General features: G+C 38.3%; 1 protein-coding gene across 1 annotated transcript in view; it reads right to left on the reverse strand.

Annotated features, from left to right (window-relative positions):
* The window catches only part of LOC111049535, a 101,407-nt gene that overhangs the window by 31,515 nt on the left and 45,194 nt on the right, over positions 1–24,698 (reverse strand). Inside the window, exons 4-6 of the mRNA XM_039440421.1 lie at positions 14,518–14,602; positions 7,087–7,172; positions 5,101–5,173 (exon numbers count right to left, since the gene is read on the reverse strand). Coding sequence (XP_039296355.1) covers positions 5,101–5,173; positions 7,087–7,172; positions 14,518–14,602 — 244 coding nt within the window. The remainder of the gene's footprint in view (positions 1–5,100; positions 5,174–7,086; positions 7,173–14,517; positions 14,603–24,698) is intronic.

The following is a 24,698-nucleotide window of genomic DNA, read 5'->3' on the forward strand; positions in this document are numbered from 1 at the left end:
GCTTTTATATGTCCAATTTTTCAAGCAGGGGACAAGAAATATTTGAAGTGTTATAGGCCAATATCACTTTTAAATATCATAGCAAAAATTCTTGAGAAATGTATCAAATTCAGACTTATTAACTTCATTAAAAAGAATAATATTCTATCACCAAATCAATATGGCTTCAAATCAGACTGTAGTACCAACGACGCAATCCACAATGTCATTTCACAAATAAAAGAGAAAATCAACTGTGAGGAGAAACCTTTGGCAATATTCCTGGACTTGAAAAAAGCATTTGATACTTTGTCACATGATGAGAGACTTCACAATTATGGAATCAGAGGAGTAGCATGGGAACTATTCAAGAGTTACTTGTCAAACCGGACCCAGAGTCTCAGAGTGAATGGACAGACAAGCAGCAAGCTGGAAGTCGAATATGGAGTACCCCAAGGAACCGTCCTTGGCCCTATACTCTTCTTGATTTATACAAATCCTCTATGCAGTATGGAAATTGGAAGAAATATCACCACCTTTGCCACAGTGGTTTTGACACAGTTCTTTTGTTTTCTGGGCCAACGTGGACAATAACATGGAATAAGGCTGAAATGGACTAGAGAAAATCTCACATCGGCTCAATCGGAATTTGATCGCTCTAAACTATGACAAAACCAACTTTCCAACTTTCTCAGCAACACAGCATGGACAGCCTACAGAAACCTTTTGAACCGTACTGCATTCACTATCCACAGAGAACCGACAATAAAATATCTTGGAGTTATACTGGATTCTTTTCTATGGTGGGACCATCATATGGATAACCTCTGCAAGAAGCTGAGAAAGACCATGTACAAGTTTAAAATGCTCTGAACATTGATTGTTGAGAAGTGCATAAAGATGGTCTACTATTCCTCAGTTCAGTCTCTGCTTACCTATGGAATTGTAGGATGGGGGGGGGGAACAAACTACGTGCACCTTGAAAGTGCAAAAACTAATAATGAAGATCATCAAGCAGAGGCCACCTCGAAATCCGTCAGACCAGCTCTACAATGAGTCTGGTGTGATGGACATAAGACAGCTCTACTCCTTGGAAATAATTTGCAGACTACACAAAAACCCCGGAAGCATTCAACAAAGGAACCACAGTCATAACACAAGAAACAGAAACCTTCTTATTACGAACGTGGCTAGAAAGGCAATATATCAATGACACTTCAACCACCTAGCACCAAAACTCCACAATCTACTTCCTGCACAAATCAAGTCAATAGAAAACCCAAGAAGATTCAAAACTGCTGCTAAGAACTGGATTATTTCAACTGGAAGACATCATATAGAAAACATTATCTCAAACAATATGTGAGCTCACTTACTCAACATATTTGCTGTTTGCACCCCCACCCAGAATCTATTACTACAACTAACACCTACTCTAGTACATGGGTTTCCCATAGTTGAGTAGGTTAATTTCCAATAGAATTAAATTCCATATTTTTTTATAAGCCTATTGTACTGTAGATATTCGGTACTTTTTATGTTTTGATTGGTTGATTGTATTTTTTTAAGGAAATGAATTTATAAATGATAATTATTATCAAATTGTATTTGAAGCCCGATAATTGGAAATCTAAGATCATACTTTGCAAAGATGGAGTGGAGCTCCTCGAATTTTCACAGATATGGGACTTGGGGCAGTTGATAGAGCTTATGAATGACTAATTCACGTATCAATTTGATCAAAATTGTTGGAGCCATTTTGAGAAAATCAGGAAAGCCCCTGTTTTTGACATAATTTTTGCCATCTTAACCGCCATCTCGAATTGCATTTGATTGAAATAATTGTTTGTGTCAGATCCTTATTGTGTGAGTTTTGTAGCAGTTGATAGAGCTTATCAATGACTATTTCTCGTATTAATTTGATCAAAATCATTGGAGCTATTTTCGAGAAAATCATGAAAGCCCCTGTTTTTGACATAATTTTTGCCATTTTAACCACCATCTCAAATTGCATTTGATCGAAATTTTTTGTGTCGGATCCTTATAGAGTAAGGACCTCAAGTTCCTAATTTCAAGCCATTCTGTTAATTGGGAGATGAGATATCGTCTACACAGACATACATACACTCATACACACACACACACATACAGACCAATAACCAAAAAGCACTTTGTTGGAATCAGGGGACCTTGAAACGTAAAGAAATTTAAAAATTTGGGTACCTTTAATTTTTATGGATAACAATACCTTTCTTACCTATGGTAATAGGGCAAGGAAAGTAATAAGTTCACAGAACCACAAAGTGTAGCTACATCTCCATTTTGAACATTCACGATCTACTTTCCAAAGGACTGTTCAATATATCCTGAAGGTATTGTTGATTCAATATTCTACATTTGTTATTTATTGAGTCTTGATTGCAGTCCAATGCTCTAAAACTTGGACTGAATTATAACAAATCTAAATAATTCGATGGAAGAGAATCCTAGAAACCACTTATTATGATGAATTATGCCAACTATAATAGAAACTGGATTGAAATACTGATAATCACTATAACGGTGCATTTTGGCATTTTGGCACACATCAAATTTATTTGTTGAAATGAATTATTAGGTCTCATGGAAAGAAACCAGAAACTTTTATCATCAGTTATATTATCAGTCGAATGATAGAGATAAGATAATACTACTCTAAAGGCACGTGGTCTTTTTTAAAATTATAAAAATATACAATTATTGTAAAATTTATGTATAATCATAACTAGCATGGGATCAGATTTGAGTGTGAAAATATTCATTTCTAATTTAGTATTATGTCTTTGTATTGTAAAATATTTGATAGAGTCAAATTACCTCATTGGGGATTTGTTGAAATCCACCAACACTAGCAACTATGCAAATTACTATGCAGATTTAGAAAAAGAAAGTATTGTAAGAAAATGAAAAAGCGAGATCTTTCACTTGCTCGCCATGGGTCACTAGAGTCACCAGCGAAAATCGAGACCAAGGAGTGAACCCTTATTTTAAAGTAATTTATACCAAGTTTAACATTTTAACTTTGATTAAATTAAATTATCAAATCAATTATTTCCCTACTAGAAAGGACAACATCAGCCCACCAGGAATAAGGCACAGGATACACAAGGCAAAATCCATGCCACATATTTAAATTTGGGGAAATTCTTCACACATGAGCTATAAATATTTAGAGGATCCTCAGTGCTAAGAATTTGTGAATATAAATAAAGCTAGCTTGTCGAGGGTCATAATTGAAAATCAAGCTTGATTTAGAATTACTTGAAAATAAGGGAAAGTCTCATTAAGAACATTGGTGAGAACCAAACGTTTAAGTATTTACAGAACTAATATTTATCAATATTTGATTTACTCTATATGCTCATTTAATATTCTTTAATATCAGTAATATATAAAAGAATTGCCAGAAGCTCAAAGTTCCAAAAATAGTTTATTTTATCTAAATTCCACTGACGGCCGAACTCAAACCCTGAGAGTTAAAAATATTTAATCTTTGATATTGTTGGAATAGAGAATTATGAATTTTATTTGAGAACCAAAAGCAAGTCGACAGATCGAGCCATATAAATTTATAATATAAGATGATAGTAAGATTTATAATAGATATAAGATTATATAATCTAGTAAGATTTTTAGTGAGCTATGTGTGATTTTTTTTGCATACTTTCTTATATTGTTTTTATATTTATCGTTCCATATTTTATTATTGCTTGTGGATCTATATGTGTAAACTATATATTTCATTTGTTGAATGGTGTATCTTTCAATTATAATCCTGTGTCTTCATGCATGACCAATCTTGTACTAGCAATATATTTTATCCTTATTGACAAATCAATAAAATTATCGACCAACAATATTTTTCCTCAAATGTGTTGGATGCATCAGAGATATACAGCATTGATCCTTAAATCTCCAGAAATATTATGTCCTCAAGATTTATTTAAATGGTTCAACATAATTACTGATATCGAATTGACTGAAACACAGGGTCATAAAATTGAGTTGAAGCAGTACTACAAATCAATAGAAAGTATAAGGAATTCTAATCAAATACTGTCTTCGATCGCACTTAGTATTATCTCACACTGCTGACCCCTTTGTCAGATGGTAGCGAGTGGTATTGGTGTCAATACCATATTGTCTTGTACAATATTTGGAACCCTTATATTTGTCTATATCTTCAGCATCTATAATTGTGGAAACAATCATAGCAGCGGTAAGAATTGCAGATTGATAAAGCGGCAGCAGTTTGCAGCAATTGATAGCAGAATTTTATATAAGCTCCTTGAAGAGCTGGTAAGAACCATATGGTATTTTTATTTCAGCAGGTGCAAAAATATAAAAAATATTAAAATCTCATTTGCTCTACCGACTACTGCCAGCTGGGCACATGTAAGTCAAATATGGCTTCACATAAACATGTCACAACCAACGTGGGGCATATATTCTATGTGTACCCAAAAGTGACATTACATTACATAGAAATAACTTTTGAGAGTTTGATATGAGAAAGATTACTCAATGAAAAGATCGCTTGATGATAACCAATGAGTGAATATCACTTGAAAAATTTACGTGTAAGGGTTAACCATGAGTGAAATTCTCTCACTAGTTTACAGTTTTATTCCTGTAGATTGTTTTTGAAATCATATTCATATTGTCTATTGATGCTGTCTCAAGCAGAGCTGTTGGAGGAGCAAGCCCTTGTTAGATGTATCAAGATATTTCAAGATAAGTAGATATTTGCAATTTCCATGGGATGTGAGTGGAATTATTTACTTATGGTTACCCTTCTAGGGTTAATGCAAATGATAATTTGAGAATCGCAGCGCGGCGTGCCACCCATATGCTTTCAGCTTCACTGTGACAGTAGTGATCTATAGCAGAGATGAACGAAATCTCTGAAGAGATGAACGAAATATAGTTTTCGTTTTTCTGTGTCTATTGTGTGATCCACTAAATTGTGAAGTCAGTGAGAATAATTTCATGCAAGCCCAACTGTGAAATTTCATTTACAACTATTCTAGAGCACACTCATTTTTGTTCAGACATAATATTAGAATACAATTTAATATTCACTTTTATCGATTGGCAATAATCCAAACTGTTGTTCAACCATGGTTGCATCAGTTCCATCATCAGGCCTCATTGTCTGAAAATTTGAGAATTAATTGTCAAAAGAATACCAATTTTCAAAATTCAAATGAATAAGATTCATTCACTATAAAGAGATAGCAGACTTCGTGTGTCTCCAGCGTTATTGTCCTGTCACCAGCTGGCTCAGATCTTGGAATAGTAGACTTGAGATGCGCGTGAACACTAGCGTCAGGTGATCAATTTTCATAACGGCAAGGAAAGTTGTATGAGTGCGCCACACCAGATTTTTTAAAAGTTTTAAGAGCTTGGCTGGTATCTTTCCAAGAATTAGTTTTTCTTGATGCAACACTGACATAAGTATGAATATGTTTATAAAGAAGCAGATACATAATAATATACAGATTCAGCATTATATACATATACATTTTTTATCTTTTCGATAATTAGAATCGTGAATAACACATGTGAGAGATAAATAGTTGAGTAGTAATAGTTTCTAATACATTTCATATGAAAAATAATAATGATAGCCTACATTTTTTGAATATTCCAGATAAATTGTATTGGTTGTATATTTTTGTTCACATTGGTTTGCAGACGTCACGGAGTGCAATAGATTTTTAATTAATGCTGGACTCAAAAATCAATGGATATTATTTTGTATAATTTCAAATCAAGTTATAACCATTTATGTGATTTTTCTAGTAATGATGATTATTTTATTTTTTCTGTAAGTTGACCATGAATACTGGTTAGAGTGATCATCTCAGTTCACTATTTTTAAACTGTAATTTGCTATGTTTTTGTGAAAAGGAATCAATAAATATCATTTCATTTCTGGATTTTGAACATAATCAATTTTACGAGAGCCTATCAGAGAAGCCGTCTTTTTTAAAAGGCCTTCTGTGATTGGTTCTCCTGGAGTTAATCACAGTTAAAATTTAATCGGCTTCTGTGCAACAAGGCCTACCTTTTCAAATTCATCTGATTTTGAAGCTTCTCTTCAATTACATTGATAATTAAGTTATAACTGTGTTATAACTCTCAATATAATGTCATAACTCTCATAACACTGTTAAAACATAATAATCACTTGATATGTATTGAAGAATACCTTTGGATTTATTAGGGAAATTGATTTGGAGCTTTTATTTGCATAAATCAATATACTTTATAGGTAGCGAATAGCAAGATGGACCCTGTTGTCATTATATTTTCAAATGGCTGCAAGGGACCATTCCGTTATGCACTACCATTCTGGGTAAAAGAGGATCTTCGAGCAAAAATCGTTCCCTTTTAGGTTATCTTACTGTTGGTTATGGATACTCGGCATTCTGTCTGACGTCATAGTTCCTAAGAATATTCTGGTGATGTCATAGTGACTAAGAATATCACTGCATGTGTATGCGCGTGCGTACGTTGCCCTGTGACGTAACGTACTAAGACTATTTGGTACTAAGAATATTTCGGTACACCGGGAAAGAGAATAGATAGATATGTATACTGTGCCCGGGATTGATATCCCTAGACAAATGTAAACAGTCACAAAGCAGACGAACTTCCTTAGTTTTTCACTGCTTGAAATTTACCAATTTCACTTGGAGATGGTGCCGCTACTGCCAGTATAACCACTACCTCCGTAAACGGGGGTAGTGCTATAACCCGACTCACCATTTTCGGTTTACTATAGTATCTATTGGGAAAAATATATCAAATATGAAAGTAGTCTGTTTCGAAACAATGCGTTTCGAAACAGACTACGATAATTGCAATATTGAAACTCACTTTTAGGATTCTATTGAATGTAATACCAACATTACTTCTAGAATGCAGTTCCATTGTTGAAAATTATTCAATAATCAAATTCAAATATTTCAATTGAATAAGCCAAAGAAGAAAAATAAAATAGAATTAATTTTTCATTTGAGAAGGAAGAAGAAAAAAACAAGAAGAGAAGAAAAATATTACCTTAGGATCCACCATCTTCAGGAATGTAGATTTTCCTGTATCGTCTACCTTACCGTTTATATCATCAATCAATGAAGCACCATTCACTGAAAAAGGTTGAAAATCTGTGAAATTCGTTGTGTTTAGGATTCTCAAAGTATCGGAATAGCTGACATGAATGAACAATTAATATTCATTGAACGAGCAATAGCGAAGTTCCAACTTTTGTCTTACTAGAGCCCAAAGTCGTTTTCTGTCTGTTTGTATGTTCGACAAGATCTTTAGACAGAATTGATCAATCAGCTTCAAATTATGTACATGACTTCTTCGAACCTTTTTACAAGTCAAATTTGTTGGACAACAAAACTGACTCAATCCTTCATCCTTTTTCAGTATGTAAAATAACATTAAAAGTGCATATGAAAAAAGTGTGTTTTGATTTATCAAGCAACTGAAATCATTTGCATGCTATTTCTGTAGTTTTCCCATTCATTTGAAGAAGCTGATGCTATTATTTGGCAGTTGTCACGCAGACTGTCAGATAGACAGACTTTATGTGCAGACACATAATTTTAGCTGTATAATACATAACATTAATTTATAAGTTCTATATTAACTCGCTTCCGTTAACGTCTGTCTGCCTGTCTTGAACATACACATTATAATTAATACTACTTGTGATAGCAGTTGCTTTGATAATTTTTTTTGTTCAGTTTAAAATGTGAGTGGAAGCCAAAGCTAGTAGACAAACTAACTAAAGTTGGTCAATCATTTAGGTCAGGTTCCACCAGGAACTAAACGTGTCGTTAGAGGAAGCCTAAACTCCCATTAGCTGTTAACTGACAAAATCGTATTTCACCACACACTGTTAGAGCTAATGAGCCGTTATAGAGCTAACTGGCCAAATTTGATTAGGTAACATAATGTAATCTGTCGTCAAGAGAAAAATGGCGATGTTCTGTTGAGCCTACTGTCATGTTGCAAGTAGTTTATTGAGGTTATGTTCAATTATCTATTCGCGGTTTTTAGCGTGTTGATGATTTTAATAATTTGGACGAAATCGACTTATTTTTCAATGAGATTGACAAGATGCGTCCTTTCCTTGTTCATGAATGTTGGGTCCCTTCTTCTTTTGATAGCTTTAGGCAACACAGCATTGACAGGAAGCAATTCAGGAAGACATACTGTGAAATTTGATATTTTACTATTAAAAAAAAAAAAAAAATCTATAGAACAATTATTAAAACACTACAACCTCAATTCAAATTTAATAAATCATACAACTGAAAAAGAACTGCACTATAATGAATCATTCTATAAACTAAATCAAATAGCTGATATGGTAATAATTAAAAAGATTTATTATGCTTATGCCCAATCACTTTTCCAATATTGAATTGAGACATAGGGGGCTGCTTATGATATCCATATGAACAAATTATTCACATTACAGAAACACCTTATTAGAGCTGCATTATGCAGGCCAAGATTTACCCTAGTAGACTTCTTATTCAACAATTCTAGGTGCTTACAGTGAGGCAAACATTATGTTGAAATAATCATATTATTCATTAATAAGAATAGTGATATATTCAACATAAGGAATAATCCATATCATTCGCGTCCCTCCAATCCATTACAATTTGATATTGACTTTACCAGCTTAAGTGTATGTAGACGTCATTTTGAATATCAGTGTTACTTGTTTATAAATATATAAAGTTCAAACTGAATTCATTATTGATAGAATTACAAAATCCATAATGAATCTTATACTGGATTTGATTGGTATGAATGTTTATTTTGGGAAGTTGTGTGAGTGCTCCACACCAGATTTTTATGTTCGGAACAGATACGGTACACAATAAGAAAACATAATTAAGACGGTAGTTTTAAATCAAGAGACTGCAAGAGAGTATTAGGCCTATTTAACTTGCTAATGCCCGGTTGCAGAGTCGACAAATAACGTCGCCCATTTTAACAGCGCGGACTTAACTATTTAATAGGCCAATTTCGTTGCAGAGAATTACAGCTTAATCAGTCAAGTATTTCAAGCGTGATGAGCTCACAGACAAACAGAGAGAAAGACAGACACCATCTCTTCTTATATATAGATAGAAGATAGATGGATGCATAGATTTGTCAATGAAGGAGGCATAATGCAGTAGTAATGGATTCCAATTACTTGAAAATATGTTTAGGGACCACTATCCAAGTACTGGAATGTATATCATATCAAACATACTACCAGGTGAACAGAATGCTCTTTTCAATTTGATAAGACTTGACCACCTTTGTTGACGAAACTTAATTGGAGGGTGGAGGTTTTTCATTTTACATGCTGAACTTAATAGAAATAAAAGTTCATTTATTGACATAAAACATTTTCCAATGCATAGTCAACATCAAAAAAATTTTAATGTTACAAAATTAATAAGCTTCAGAGAATCAAAAAAGGTTACATAGGTTACATAGTACGATGATTAGAGTAATAACCTTCTCATTTTTAATCTAGGAAGTTGATTTGAAAAATCGGCAACTTTATATAAACATTCTTCCTTAAAAATATTTTCTACTGTGTTTTTGAAAAATATACCCGAAAGATCTGTCTCCACCTGGACTCAATCTCCCACTACTGGATTCCTTCTCGCACAATCTTCACTTTGACTCGATCTTCCACTACTGGATTCCTTCTCGCTCTACCTTCACTTGGACTTGACTCTTCCACCACTGGATACCTACTCGCTCTATCTCCACTTGGACTAGATCTCCCACTACCAGTTCTTCCTCAATCTTCATCTTATTCACCATTCGGATTATTCATCACCGAAACTACACAAATCACAACATCTACATCTCATTGTGTTCAGTGAATTTTTGAACAAGTGTTTTAAAATACTGAAAGGAGCCGAACTGTCAAGGCATACGTAATGCACTCGAATCAACAGACTTTTCCATTCAGGCTGAGTTTTATCAGTTTCATCCCCATTTTCCCCGTCATGTGTTGCTCTTAGGTCGGTTCATGGTTGGTATGCTGCTTCCATGATGCCTCTCAATGACAGGTCAGCTCGCTCGCCCTCAAGTAGGTATGATTATTTCAATAATAGTTATAATGACGCAGGTATGTTTCTAGCAAATAAGCTCTAAAGCAAATAAAACTAAAGTTTTAATCACATCTAAACAAGAGTATTGTTCCAGACCAGAGTTTATGCTACTTGAATTATTTTTATCTAGTACTGATAAATTACCCGTTGGTATCTGTTATCGCCACCAAAAATAGGTCATTTTACAGACTTCGAAAATGCCTTGCTTTCTCTTATGCCTTGTTATAACCGTATACTAGTTATGGGGGAAATGAACACTGACTTGAACATGACAAATCGTAACTTTGACTTCTTTCAACTGACTACAACTTTCCAATGCCGAACATGACTATTTTACCTGTTGATCCAACTCATCATACTAATGAATCTGACACACTCATTTACTTTCTCATTGTTAGTGATCCTAACGAGGCTCTTCAAGCGGGCCAAATTCCAGTACCAGCTATTTCTGGATATGATTTGATCTACTGTGTACTTTCCCATAAGATACCTAAGCCAGAACAGAAAATTATCACTTACAGAGTCTTCAAAAACTTTGATGAAGCCACCTTCCTGACTGATGTGGCTCGGACTCCATGGCATCAAATTGAAGCGTTACCTTCAGTTGATGACATGGTCAAGGCTTTCGAGAATTGGACTTTGACTTTGTATGACAAACATGCACCTTATGTGACAAGGAGGATTAATAGAAAACGACGAGTACTGTGGATAACTGAAGACATACTTGAGATGATGGGATGTAGAGACAAAGCACATAGAAAATTTAAAAAGACATTTGACTTGGACAGTTTGATAGAGTATAGGAGCCTTAGAAATAGAGTTAAACAGGAATTATGGAACTCAAAGATTGGGTACTTGAATTATTTGTTCATGACAAACAATAGACAAGAATCTAAATCACTTTGGCAGGGAATAAGAGAATTCGGGTTTGGCAAACAGAAATCGAATCCCCAAATTGACTTACCATTGAGCTGTACCTCAGCCATTACTGCTGTTACCTCAACGAGCTCCTGGAATTATTGGAGCTGCATCTCAGCTGACTGATGCTGAGACCTCAACTAGTTCCCGGTCGTGTTGGAGATTCATCCCAGCTGGAAGCCAAATCAGTGCGCAAGCACGGCCACCCGCGGGGCGAAAATCCTCGCACCTAGCAGTGCGGAAGCACGGCGTTCCTATACAGTGAGGAAGCATGGCGTTCCTATGCAGTGCGGAAGCACGACGCTCCCGAGTAGGGCGAAAATCCTTGCACCTAGCAGAGTGGAAGCACTGCGCTCCCGAACGGGGCGAAAATCCTCGCGCCTAGGAGAGCGAGAGCATGACGCTCCCGAGCGGGGTGAAAACCCTCACACGTAGCAGAGCGGAAGCAAGGCGCACATCTGAGCAGTGCGAAAGCACGGCGTGCTTACTCAGTGCGGAAGCATGGCGCGACTCAGCAGTTCAAATCCAATAGGATCAAGCCAAGAACATGGCCAGATATCCCACTGCTATTATCTTTGACAAGGCCGCTGCATTCTCACTGGTTGGTGAGGACCAAACCTGGCACCCAGATGATTGTACAGTATCTCATGACTGTCGGAGATGCGACAGCATGTACCCGGTGTTTGGAGACATATGTCCATTGCATACTCTTCTCATCCTCACCAATCCTCTTCCTCCTTGTTTCTTCTCCCCCTTCCCCTAGAACGAACAGTGTGTCACGATGTATATCGTAACTAGTGAGAGGAATTGATTTTAGAGCTAGTTTTGAATACGCTTGGTAATCTCATCATAAGATCTCGTTGTTCAACAAGCGAGACAGGCACTGAGCTACTGCTCAACTTTGCCGCGCACCCTTACCCCTTCCACTCGGCTGCCGAGAGAGGCTCGCCGAGTTGCAGAGAAGAACAGTCTAGCACAGATGGTTGGTCGAGAACTATCGAAGGAGGCAGCATGCAGCCAGAGAGTGACTACAGCTCGTGACCAGAGTCTACTCCTACTCCTTCGACTACTTCAAATTACTTCCATTAACTGGAGTTGATAGGAGACGCTGGAAGCTCCAAGATACAACACTTGCAGGAAGGCGAGTATTGTATGACCACTTCTGCAACTTCCAGCAGCCAGCTTGCCTGATTCGACCAGTGGTGACAAGTTGGGTTTTGGGCTAAAACCTGACTGGACCCAGGAACATCACGAAGAATACTAGGAAGAGCTAGAGGAACTCGAGTAAGGCTTAGGAAGGGCTTTTTCGACCCTGAGACACAAATCCTGGCCGCAGTAGACAGCTGGTTCCCGAGGTGAGGGAATGGTGACCAGTCGTGATGCCCGATTCCAGGGCTCTTCTATCTTGCTAATTCCTTCGGGATAAGCAAGAGGACCTCGAGTAAGGCTTGGGAAGGCCTTTCTCGACCCTGAGACATCAATCCTGGCCGCAGGAGACAGCCGGCTCCCGAGGTGAGGGACCTGGTGACCAGCAGTGATGCCCGGTTCCAGGGCTCTTCTATCTTGCTAATTTCATCGAGAATAGCTAGAGGACCAAGAGTGAGGCTTGGAAAAGCCTTTCTCGACCCCAAGACACCGAACCTGGTCGCAGGAGGTGACCAGCAGTGATGACCGGTTCTGAGGCTCTTCTACCTTGCTAGTTACAACTGGGGAAGCAAGAGAACTCCGTTTAAGGCATATAAACGCTTTTCTTGACCCCGGGGCACCAGTCCTGATAGCCAGAAACGCTCGGTACCCGTGGTGAGGGAATCGGTGACCAGCAGTGACGCCCGGTTCCAGGGCTCTCCTATCTTGCTAATTCCAAACGGGAACAGCAGAAGGACCTCGAGTAAGGCTTGGGAAGGCCTTTTTCGACCCCGAGACATTGTTCCTGGCCGCAGGAGACAGCTGGTTCCCGAGGTGAGGGAATGGTGACCAGTCGTGATGCCCGATTCCAGGGCTCTTCTATCTTGCTAATTCCTTCGGGATAAGCAAGAGGACCTCGAGTAAGGCTTAGGAAGGCCTTTCTCGACCCTGAGACATCAATCCTGGCCGCAGGAGACTGGCCGGCTCCCGAGGTGAGGGACCTGGTGACCAGCAGTGATGCCCGGTTCCAGGGCTCTTCTATCTTGCTAATTTCATCGAGAATAGCTAGAGGACCAAGAGTGAGGCTTGGAAAAGCCTTTCTCGATCCCAAGACACCGAACCTGGCCACAGGAGATAGCCGGTTCTGGAGGTGATGGACCCGGTGACCAGCAGTGATGACCGGTTCTGAGGCTCTTCTACCTTGCTAGTTACAACTGGGAAAGCAAGAGAACTCCGTTTAAGGCTTATAAACGCTTTTCTTGACCCCGGGGCACCAGTCCTGATAGCCAGAAACGCTCGGTACCCGTGGTGAGGGACTTGGTGACCAGCAGTGACGCCCGGTTCCAGGGCTCTCCTATCTTGCTAATTCCAAACGGGAACAGCAGGAGGACCTCGAGTAAGGCTTGGGAAGGCCTTTTTCGACCCCGAGACATTGTTCCTGGCCGCAGGAGACAGCTGGTTCCCGAGGTGAGGGACCCAATGACCAGCAGTGGCCCGGTTCCAGGGCTCATTTATCTTGCTGAATCCATCAGGAACAGCAAGAGGATCTCGAGTGAGGCTTGGGAAGGCTTTTATCGACCCAGAGACATCGATCCTGGCCGCAGGAGGCAGCCGGTTCCCGTGGTGAGGGACCCGGTGACCAGCCGCGACACTCAGTTCTGAGGCTCTTCCACCTAGTTCCAACTGCAATAGCAAGAGGACCCCGAGTAAGGCTTGAGAACGCCTCTCTCGACCCCGAGACGCCAGTCCTGATAGCCAGTAAAACCCGGTACCTGAGGTGAGGGACCTGGTGACCAGCCGTGACGCCAAGTTCCATGGCTCTTCCACCTTCCTAATTCCATCGGGAATAGCAAGAGGACATCCAGTGATGATTGGAAACGCTTTCTCGTCCCGAAATCCATACTCACAGAAGACACCAGATCGTTCCTACTCCTATCACTCCCCGCCCGACCCTGTTAGGCAGTGCAAAAGCATGGCCCCTCTTTCCTAAAAGAGGGAATCACTGCAACAAGGTACTCAAGGCCCTGTTCCAACCCCCGACTCGAACGTGGGTGGTTGACGGACAGCACACCAAGCCTCAGTCAGACGCCGACTGAGTCTAGCTGGCCCAGAGCTTAACTGGTTATTCTGGTAGAAAAAGGTGTGGGCAAGAATCCACTCAGAGCATCTTGTCAATCTTATTGAAGAATAAGTTGATTCTGTCCAGATTATTAAAATCATCAACACTTTCTCTTACCCATTGTGAGAACTGGTTCCGACCTAAGGGTCTTTTTTAACTAATTTTTCAATAAAGGAACAGACTTACCGGGTTTTTTCAAGCGTTCGTTCCCAGGATAGGCGTCAGCTGTTAGAGCAGGTACAGGTACATTTTTTGGATTCAGTCTTTCACTCTGCACGCACAAATATTCAACAGGTACAGGCTGGCACAAGGCGGGAATCTTTATTATATTAAAGCTGCATGAATCAGAATAATAGCTGGCTGGTATCTTATCTTATCGATATTGCTGCTCGCTACTATCAATTTGAGCTATGCCAGCCTGCTTACAAAATCCGATTTCACATAAAAGCCCCAAATTTGCAAGAGGTTGAGTCTCAAATTCTTGCCAATTTCTCACCCATACAGCACATTTTAGCCCCCACATCGGGTCAACTACAGCAAGACTAGCCTAGCATCTCCAACACTACACTGTTATACTTTAGTATTATGGTAGTACCCGATGGGAAACAATCAACCATCAGTACAAATAATGTAAGCCTGGGTCCAAGCCCTTCGACTTCACAAGTGGATTTCTTCCCACAATTACAATAATTAGTGAAGTGGGCAACAAGCGCCACTCACCAAAAAAAAGAAGAAAATCCCAAATGATGCAACAAGATGCAATACCAAATTTGCTGGCCCGCCATACTCCAACATCTCCAAATATGACAACATCAGTGATGCCACATAAGTTTGCAAATAGCAATTCTCGAAGGCTAATTAAAATTTGAGCATTCTTCCTCATGTTACATTTTGGATTCACACAGTTTGGTTCATGATTTCCTTCTATTTCAATTATTATAAATGTTGGCAATTTCCATAAATGTGTTTTTTATTCATTCTCTCGACTACCTTGTCAATTAAATTGGGTACCTCTTCCTATCTCTTTCATGTGTTCACTTTGTGTTTGGCTCTATTCTTTGATTCCTCCCTCATGTTTCATCTCTCTAATTTGATTATCTCATTGGCCGGCTGTGCGTTCACTCTTTGAGTAATATTCTTTCAAATTGATTTTGGTTTATTGGCAGTGTTTATCTTCGAATCTAATAGCTTTCTCACTTACAGTGGGGCATGCTGATAATAACAAATAATATACATTTAAATAACATCTAACAATATAATAACACACCTAACAAATATAATAATACATCTAACAAATATAATAATGATCTTAATGTGAATAATAATAATAATACTGAATTTGTTCATATAAAATATCACAGACATTTTTCTTTGGTTAATTTTTGTTATTTTTTGGCTTTGTTTTGTTATTTAATTTTATTACTACTTGATGTTTTGTTATTACAGCACATTGCTGCTATTGATTTAACAATTTTTCTACCACTTTAAATTTTAATTAGTTTTTTGTCTGTGTTGATAATATTATTCAATCAGTGTAAATACAAGATCAGTTAGTATCAAAATTGTCCTTTCATGCAACTATGTGCATTACATATTAATTTAACGTTTTGTGCAGTTATCTTATGTGAAAAACTCTAAAGTTTTATTTGAAAATTCAAGTTTAAATTTGGAATATTGCTTCAAAATATTTTGTCTTGAAGACCAGAAGGGCTACTCCCAACAGTGGAGTGCACTTAAGGTGCTGATAACTGCACTGGCACATGAAGAAAGACATATAATATTTTACATTTAACACAAATATATCACATTGTCCTGCTGCACCATCACATAACATCAAGTGGACACAAAACTCAAGAATAGAGTACATGGAGCTCTGCTCCAATTGAGAAAGATAAGTATTTTCAAATAGTGAATTATCACAATATTCAAAATTGATATATCAATCAATTTATTTAATTTAATAATACTGATCATTCTGGAATGGGGCAGCAGGAGACACAACACACAACTTCACAATTTTCAAGTTGGTGACACAGAAATATAACATAAATTCGCCATTGGGATACATTTACATAAATATAGGCTTATAATATAATGCAACGATAATTAAATACTTGAATTAAAATGATGGAAATGAGAGCATAATACAAACAAATTACTTTTATTACTTGCATTTCATGTGGGTTGATCTTAGATTGATGATCTATGAAATGGAGAGACTCCAATGACGGTGATGCTAATCTAATGTAATTCTCGAGCCTTGTCAGGGTCCGGAAGTAAGTCCACAGTGGTGTGAAGCTCTTTGAGTATAGTAGGGCAAGGTTATATAATTTTCTTCCTTAATCTGGTAGCTGGATGATTCGGCAAATGAATCTCTCGAGAGCCTCATGAAGCAAGTCCAACCGCTCACAGACAGCAGGGCTCTGCAGACATCACCCTGACTGGATACTTGAGCAATGGTGTAAGGTCCCGTACAGAGATGGAAGAAATTTCCATAGCCTATCCCAAAAGCGACTTCTCTCTCGTTAAAGTGTGCTCTCTGAATTTTCTAATAAATTCAATAATTTTTTTTCAATGATGAATTATTTCAGGTAACTCGACCTTATAGCCCAGTCAATGAAGGTCCAAAAAAGCAGTTTCGATCCGAAAATTAAATCAAAGCTGAATTTCCCACCATCGATAGAACCCTCCCAGAGGGTCGTTCTCCCAAAAGTCCCAAGAAATCCCCTCGGAGCTTTCCGCCCCAGCCCCCTAAAACATGAAAAATGCAGGTGGACACGGGAAATCAATTATCTCTGTAACCATTGATCAGAAACAGTTTTATTATATGCCATTCGATTCGTCACATTATGGACTACAATACTGGTTATATTCATTTTTCCAATAAAATTAACAGTTCTCTTGATAAAATAATATATATGTAAAAATTTAGGAGGTTTGCAATTTATTTTTCTGTTTTCTTCGATTAACTTCTAAACAAGTAGTTCTGAAGGAAAATGAGTCGAATAATTAATGTAGCCACTCTCATTGCGAATCCATTGATGTATATTTCCATGTATTTGCGATTCGATTTGACGCGGTGGAAGGGGAAACAGTCGACGCGGAACGGCGCGGCTGACTCTCTTAGCAATAGTAAACAGCAAACTGGAAATCAATTATCTCTGTAACCATTAATCGGAAAAAATCTATCATATGTCATTCGATTCGTTTAATTAAGGACTACAATATTAGTCGTATTCATTTCCTCAAAAATCGAACAGTTTCCTTGATAAAATAATATATATGTAAAAATTTAGGGGTTTTTCGATTTGATTTTGGTTTTCTCCGATTAACTTCGAAGCAAATAATCTGAAAAAATTGGACAAATAATTAATGTAGCCACATTCATTGCGAATCCATTGATGTATACTGTTATTTATTTGCGATTCGATTTGACGCTGTGGAAGGGGAAACAGTCGACGCGGTACGGCGTGGCTGACTCTCTTCACCATAGTAAACAGTAAAATACAGTAGTATGCCTACTGCTTTCTAAGTTACATCTTATTCACACTATGGCGCTCGAAACAATCAATTCTATAAATTCTCTAAAATCATTTTGTTGTTATAAATGTGCTGAATCATGCATTCTATGACAGACAAAGATATTGTTTGCAACCGATAAAATATTCATACTATTACATAATATTATACATATTTAAAATATGTGTGTATGATCATAATTCTATGCTAAAATTTATCATAAGTTATGAATGTCAAAAACTGAGATAAATCATTGATTACAATAGTGTTAACAGTGGCTATTTCCTGAAAAATCATAGCATGCAGTGTTTGCTGTTTTCTACAGTTAATATTCTCCAAGCCAGGTTGATAATATACCTTTTGTTGAGCCAAATATAATATATGACGGCTGAGGCATAAAAAAATGTATTCATTGTATTCAATGTATTCATTGGGCTTGTTGAGTTGAAACTTTCTATGATTCTCTCTTTGTTCCGGCATCTTTCTGAACGTGACCTTACTCTACCATCTCTAAAAGATAGAAATCATATGAAAGATGCGTGCCTCCTCGCGGTGCGGCTGGATAGCTTGACTTGAAAAGGCTAAAGTCAAGTGAACAAAAACGGAACATAACCGCCATAGCGGACCGGCATAACATCTGCCAGAGCCAGGTTGATGATTTGAAACCTCCTTATTAACTCCCCCCCCCCACCTATCATACCTTTTCCCCCTTTTCCACACACCTGCTTTTTCCAACATTCTTTGTACCCTCTTTCTTACACCAACCAAGCGGCTCCTAATATAAATAACATTCTGCGTCCCGGGGTATTGGTATTGGTTGGATATTGGCGATGTAGCACAGGGAAATTATTAATTGTCACTGCATAAAGTAATTGAGGTGCCCCACGGTGTAAGCCTCAGAAAAGCTGACCGGACACAAATGTCTCCCGGTCGAATGGGCCAAACAGCCCTTGTCAGGGCTCAACACAGCTATCTCAAAATTATAATGACAATACTCTGCTTGAAATTAGGCATAATAATCTAAGAGTTGCTCAGCTCAACATTGAAGGAATTTCTAGATCAAAGGCTGAAATATGTGGAGAGATGATGAGGGACCTCAAAATAGATATAATACTCCTTCAAGAGACACATGTTGCTACAAATGCCGAGAGCAGGCTAAAAATCCCAGGGTATTCTTTGATTAATTTTCTTCTTCATGACAAGCATGGTCTTGCCACATATATTACCCAGGACAAGGCCATGCTATGTACAGCTGTGGATGGAAACTGTCATTCCATTGGGATAAAATATGGAGACACAACAATTTTCAATGTCTACAAGCCTCCCTCAGAAAGGTGGAGCACTTCTCCATTACCGGCTGCAGAACACCCATGTATATATGCAGGAGATTTCAATTCACACAGTCCACTATGGGGGTACAGTCATGTCAATGCTGATGGAGCAGAGTTAGAGCAGTGGATGGAGGGAGCTGGCTGCTTCCTGGTCTTTGATGCAAAACAGAGCCCTACTTTCCATTCTGCACGCTGGAGAACAACATCATCACCAGATCTCTGTTTTGTGACATGCTCTGAGAATGGTAGGCCACTGATGACTGAGAGAACAATAGAATCCCGCTTTCCAAGAACCCAGCATAGTGTCGCAGTCATTGAAGTTGGATTGTGCTGCCATCTATCCAAAATCGAGAAATGCCAAGATGGAATCTACGTAGAGCGGACTGGGCCCATTCACAGAAGTGATAGAAAAGACTGTTAGCAGAATCCCAGTGTCTATTGAGAATTATGATAGATTCACCAAACTGATTTATGTGGCGGCTAAAAGATCAATGCCAAGAGGTCATGGGAAGAGTTACATTCCCTGCTGGAGTAAGGAGTGTAGTGACCTCCTCAAAGAATACAGGAATTCACACAGTGATGAGACTGCCAACCAGCTGATGCAAAAACTGGATGAGGAGAGACGCAGCAGATGGGTGGCTGCAATGGAGAGCATGGATTTTACTCATTCCAGTAGAAAATCATGGAATCTTCTTAGAAGACTCGGAGCAGCGAAAGTGAGCACAACCCATGCAACGGTCTCACCTGATGTAATAGCTGACACCATATGTGAGGTTAGCGATATCAATGTACCACACAGAGACTTACTGCATATGAAGCGACATCTGAGAAGAGAATTGCATAGATGTACTGAAAGATCTGGCTTTGTGAGTCCAGTGAACCATAGTGAGGTGTTAGCTGCAATCAAAAACGTCAAGCTGGGTAGAGCTGCTGGAGTTGATGGCATCCTTCCTGAATTCATAAGGAACCTGGGACCCAAGGCCATACACTGGCTAAGTAACCTCTTCACAATTGTTATGGAGAAATCCAGAACACCAGTGGTATGGAAGAGAGCAAAAGTTGTTGCCATTCTGAAGCCAGGAAAGGAGCCTAGTGACCCAAAGAGCTACAGACCAATATCACTCCTATCTGTCATCTATAAGCTTTTTGAGCGTGTCCTACTGTCCAGGATTATTGGAAGAGTAGAAGAGTCTCTTCCACAGGAACAGGCAGGATTTAGGGAAGGCCGTAGCTGTGAAGAACAAGTGCTGTCCATCACAACCTACATAGAGCATGGTTTTGAGAGGAAGCTGAAGTCAGGGGCAGTATTTCTTGACCTTAGCTCGGCCTATGACACAGTCTGGCACAGTGCACTGCTGCTAAAACTTACACGGACATTGAAATGTAGAGCAACTGTCAACCTCATACGATCCCTGCTATTGAATAGAAAGCTGAGGGTGGCACATGGTGGTATGGGAAGCTCTGTGAGGAGAATACAGAATGGACTACCTCAGGGCTCCGTGCTATCCCCGATGCTCTTTAATATGTATACCGCCGATCTCCCTACCACAGGAGCACAGAAATTTGTGTATGCAGATGATATTGGCTTGGTGGCACAAGATTCCTCATTTGAGGTATTGGAAACTACGCTCAACAGAGATCTGGAAAATTTGGCAGAATACTTCAAGGCATGGCACCTGAAACCCAACCCAACCAAGACAGTCACAACAGCTTTTCATCTCAGTAATCGGGATGCAGGGAGAAGGCTAAATATTGTTTTCTGTGGAGAGAGACTGACACATCAGGAAGCTCCTCGATACCTAGGTGTGCGACTTGATAGGTCTCTAACATACCGCCATCACTTGGAGGGTGTAAGAGACAAGTAAAGACCAGAAACAATATTATAAGCAAACTGGCTGGAACAACCTGGGGTTGCAATGTGGGAACGCTGCGAACATCCAGTCTTGCCTTGGTGTACAGTGTGGCTGAATACTGCTCACCTGTGTGGGCACATAGTGCACATGTGGGAAAGATCGATGTGCAGCTAAATGAATCCATGAGAAAAATCAGTGGCACATTAAGACCAACAGAGACCAACTGGCTACCTGTGCTTTGTAATGTCCTGCCACCAGACCTCCGCAGATTGAATAAGACAAGACAACTTGTTAACAGGTTGTCTCAAGGAATGAGTTGCCAATAGCTAAGAGCTAAATAATGCACCAGCAAGACGGCTACAATCTAGGAGGTATCTGAGATTAGATGATCAGAATGGTCAGGATATTGAAACAATTTGGAAGGCAAGGTGGTCCTCCTCATCAGTAAAGAATAAACACCTAATTGAGGATCCAAATGTACAGGTGCCAGGGACACTGCTTGGCCGCCGGCAGTGGTGCTGTTTGAACAGGTTCCGGACATCTACTGGAAGATGCGCCCAGTCTCTTGCCTTATGGGGTTTACACCTGACCCATACTGTGAATGTGGCGAGATACAGACAATGGAGCACTTGGTTTCGAACTGCCTCTGTTCCCATGTGAGGGAGGATTGCAGGAGGTGCATGCGGCAAGTGATATGGGGCTTAAATGGATCGAAGGAGTATTACAGAGAATTGACATTTGAGGCAGACCCATAGAGGCCATTCCAAAATATGCAGTAATACTGCATATAGCATACTGTCCTTCAATGTAATATTTGTTTTGTGTTTTTTAAATTATGACAAGTCATAACTGACGCTTCCACATGCTGGCCCAAAAAGCATAAGCTTATATATTCTCTCTGTAAAGTAGCTTATCTTCCGTTCTTACTAGTTGAATCTACATTATTTAGACAGTCCAGAAAGGAAGAGTAAGCATGCATAAAAGGTAGGAAAATCATGAAAGTGTTTCACATTTAACCACAAAGTACCCTACCGTATAAGATTAATCGGAAGATGATTCATCATCTTCTTTTATTTTTGTTAACATATCGATTTTTCACCTCCACTCGCATCTTGTCATTCATTACACAAGGTTGGCAGAAGCTTTTCTTTATGTCGATTAATGTTGATTGAAATTGATTTTGATTAGGGCACCAAAAAGAATAGATCATTTTACACATAGTACACAAGTATATTGTGCTTATAATGGGCTCTTCTTTATTTTCTATCGATGTTTTGCTCCAGTAGAGAAAATTTAAAATGTTGGTTTTACATTTGTCACGTGGTAATTTAATACCACCAAATATTTTAAAATGAACCAATGAATTTTAATAGAATTATAAAATTGAAAAGAAGGTTAGACCTAGTCAAAGGATAAATCAACTTAAATCAAGTATTATTAGCGATTAGGAGTAATAGCATTATCAAAAACGATAAGAAAACTTGTATAATTGTGATTCAATAACTATGAGAACCCATTGGTAAGGTCAAAAAATTATAAAGCGGCTTACTTATTATTGGCGGATTATAAAAAATAAAAGTGCATGAACATTGAGGTTAGAATTATTTGTTTACATTTTGAAAAGAATTAGTCGATCTTGAATAAATCGATAATTAGTAGAATCAATGCTGAACGAATCAGCTGATTATTCGATCAACCAGTATAACAGGTTGAATTATATAAAATTTACTCATAAAGGATATATTATGTATACTAAAGGAAGTCGATGTGTAGAAATACAAACAAATTACTTTTATTACTTGCATTCCATGTGGGTTGATCTTAGATTGATGATCTATGAAATGGAGAGACTCCAATGACGGTGATGCTAATCTAATGTGATTCTCGAGCCTTGTCAGGGTCCGGAAGTAAGTCCACAGTGGTGTAAAGCTCTTTGAGTATAGTAGGGCAAGGTTATATAATTTTCTTCCTTAATCTGGTAGCTGGATGATTCGGCAAATGAATCTCTCGAGAGCCTCATGAAGCAAGTCCAACCACAGACAGCAGGGCTCTGCAGACATCACCCTGACTGGATACTTGAGCAATGGTGTAAGGTCCCGTACAGAGATGGAAGAAATTTCCATAGCCTATCCCAAAAGCGACTTCTCTCTCGTTAAAGTGTGCTCTCTGAATTTTCTAATAAATTCAATAATTTTTTTTCAATGATGAATTATTTCAGGTAACTCGACCTTATAGCCCAGTCAATGAAGGTCCAAAAAAGCAGTTTCGATCCGAAAATTAAATCAAAGCTGAATTTCCCACCATCGATAGAACCCTCCCAGAGGGTCGTTCTCCCAAAAGTCCCAAGAAATCCCCTTGGAGCTTTCCGCCCCAGCCCCCTAAAACATGAAAAATGCAGGTGGACACGGGAAATCAATTATCTCTGTAACCATTGATCAGAAACAGTTCTATTATATGCCATTCGATTCGTTACATTATGGACTACAATATTGGTTATATTCATTTTTTCAATAAAATTAACAGTTCTCTTGATAAAATAATATATATGTAAAAATTTAGGGGGTTTGCGATTTATTTTTTTGTTTTCTTCGATTAACTTCTAAACAAGTAGTTCTGAAGGAAAATGAGTCAAATAATTAATGCAGCCACTCTCATTGCGAATCCATTGATGTATATTTCCATGTATTTGCGATTCGATTTGACGCGGTGGAAGGGGAAACAGTCGACGCGGAACGGCGCGGCTGACTCTCTTAGCAATAGTAAACAGCAAACTGGAAATCAATTATCTCTGTAACCATTAATCGGAAGATGATTCATCATCTTCTTTTATTTTTGTTAACATATCGATTTTTCACCTCCACTCGCATCTTGTCATTCATTACACAAGGTTGGCAGAAGCTTTTCTTTATGTCAATTAATGTTGATTGAAATTGATTTTGATTAGGGCACCAAAAGAATAGATCATTTTACATAGTACAGAAGTATATTGTGCTTATAATGGGCTCTTCTTTATTTTCTATCGATGTTTTGCTCCAGTAGAGAAAATTTAAAATGTTGGTTTTACATTTTATAAGCTTTAAAAATAATATAAATTAACGGTAATATAAATTTGATAAGTCCAGTATTAAATTAATCGATGTTGATATTCATTGTATCGCTTTGTAACAATGTTACTTGCACTGTTTGCAATTCATCATTCTTCTCTCAAGAATTAGTTTTTTATGAATTTCATGATCTGAAAATTGAAATTCAAATGCTATTTGGATGACGTTCACATTCCACTGGTTTTTTTACAATAATTTCTACGTTGAAGAGTGAGGCAATTCAATCCATTTGGAAGTAAAAGGAAATCACAGTGCGATTTGAACAGTGGATAGTAACTTTGAAATTCAGTTGCTCAATTCATCTCGGCTTGATACTATCATTTGTAATTATAGTTGATCAGAAATATGCATTGTATATAATGTTTATATTTCAGTTTGACTAATCTTCTATCACAGTCTCGCTTTCATTCATAAACATGATAATCCTAAATACGTTGATTACCTTAAAGATGTAGCTTATCTCACGTCGAACAATGTACAATACAAACAATTTTCATTAAATTACTATTATGATGATCATTGGAATTTCTGCCTGTGATTGAGAAAAAGTCATTTTATGA

This window comes from Nilaparvata lugens, chromosome 13, assembly GCF_014356525.2.
Source record: "Nilaparvata lugens isolate BPH chromosome 13, ASM1435652v1, whole genome shotgun sequence".
Classification (NCBI taxonomy): Eukaryota; Metazoa; Arthropoda; class Insecta; order Hemiptera; family Delphacidae; genus Nilaparvata; species Nilaparvata lugens.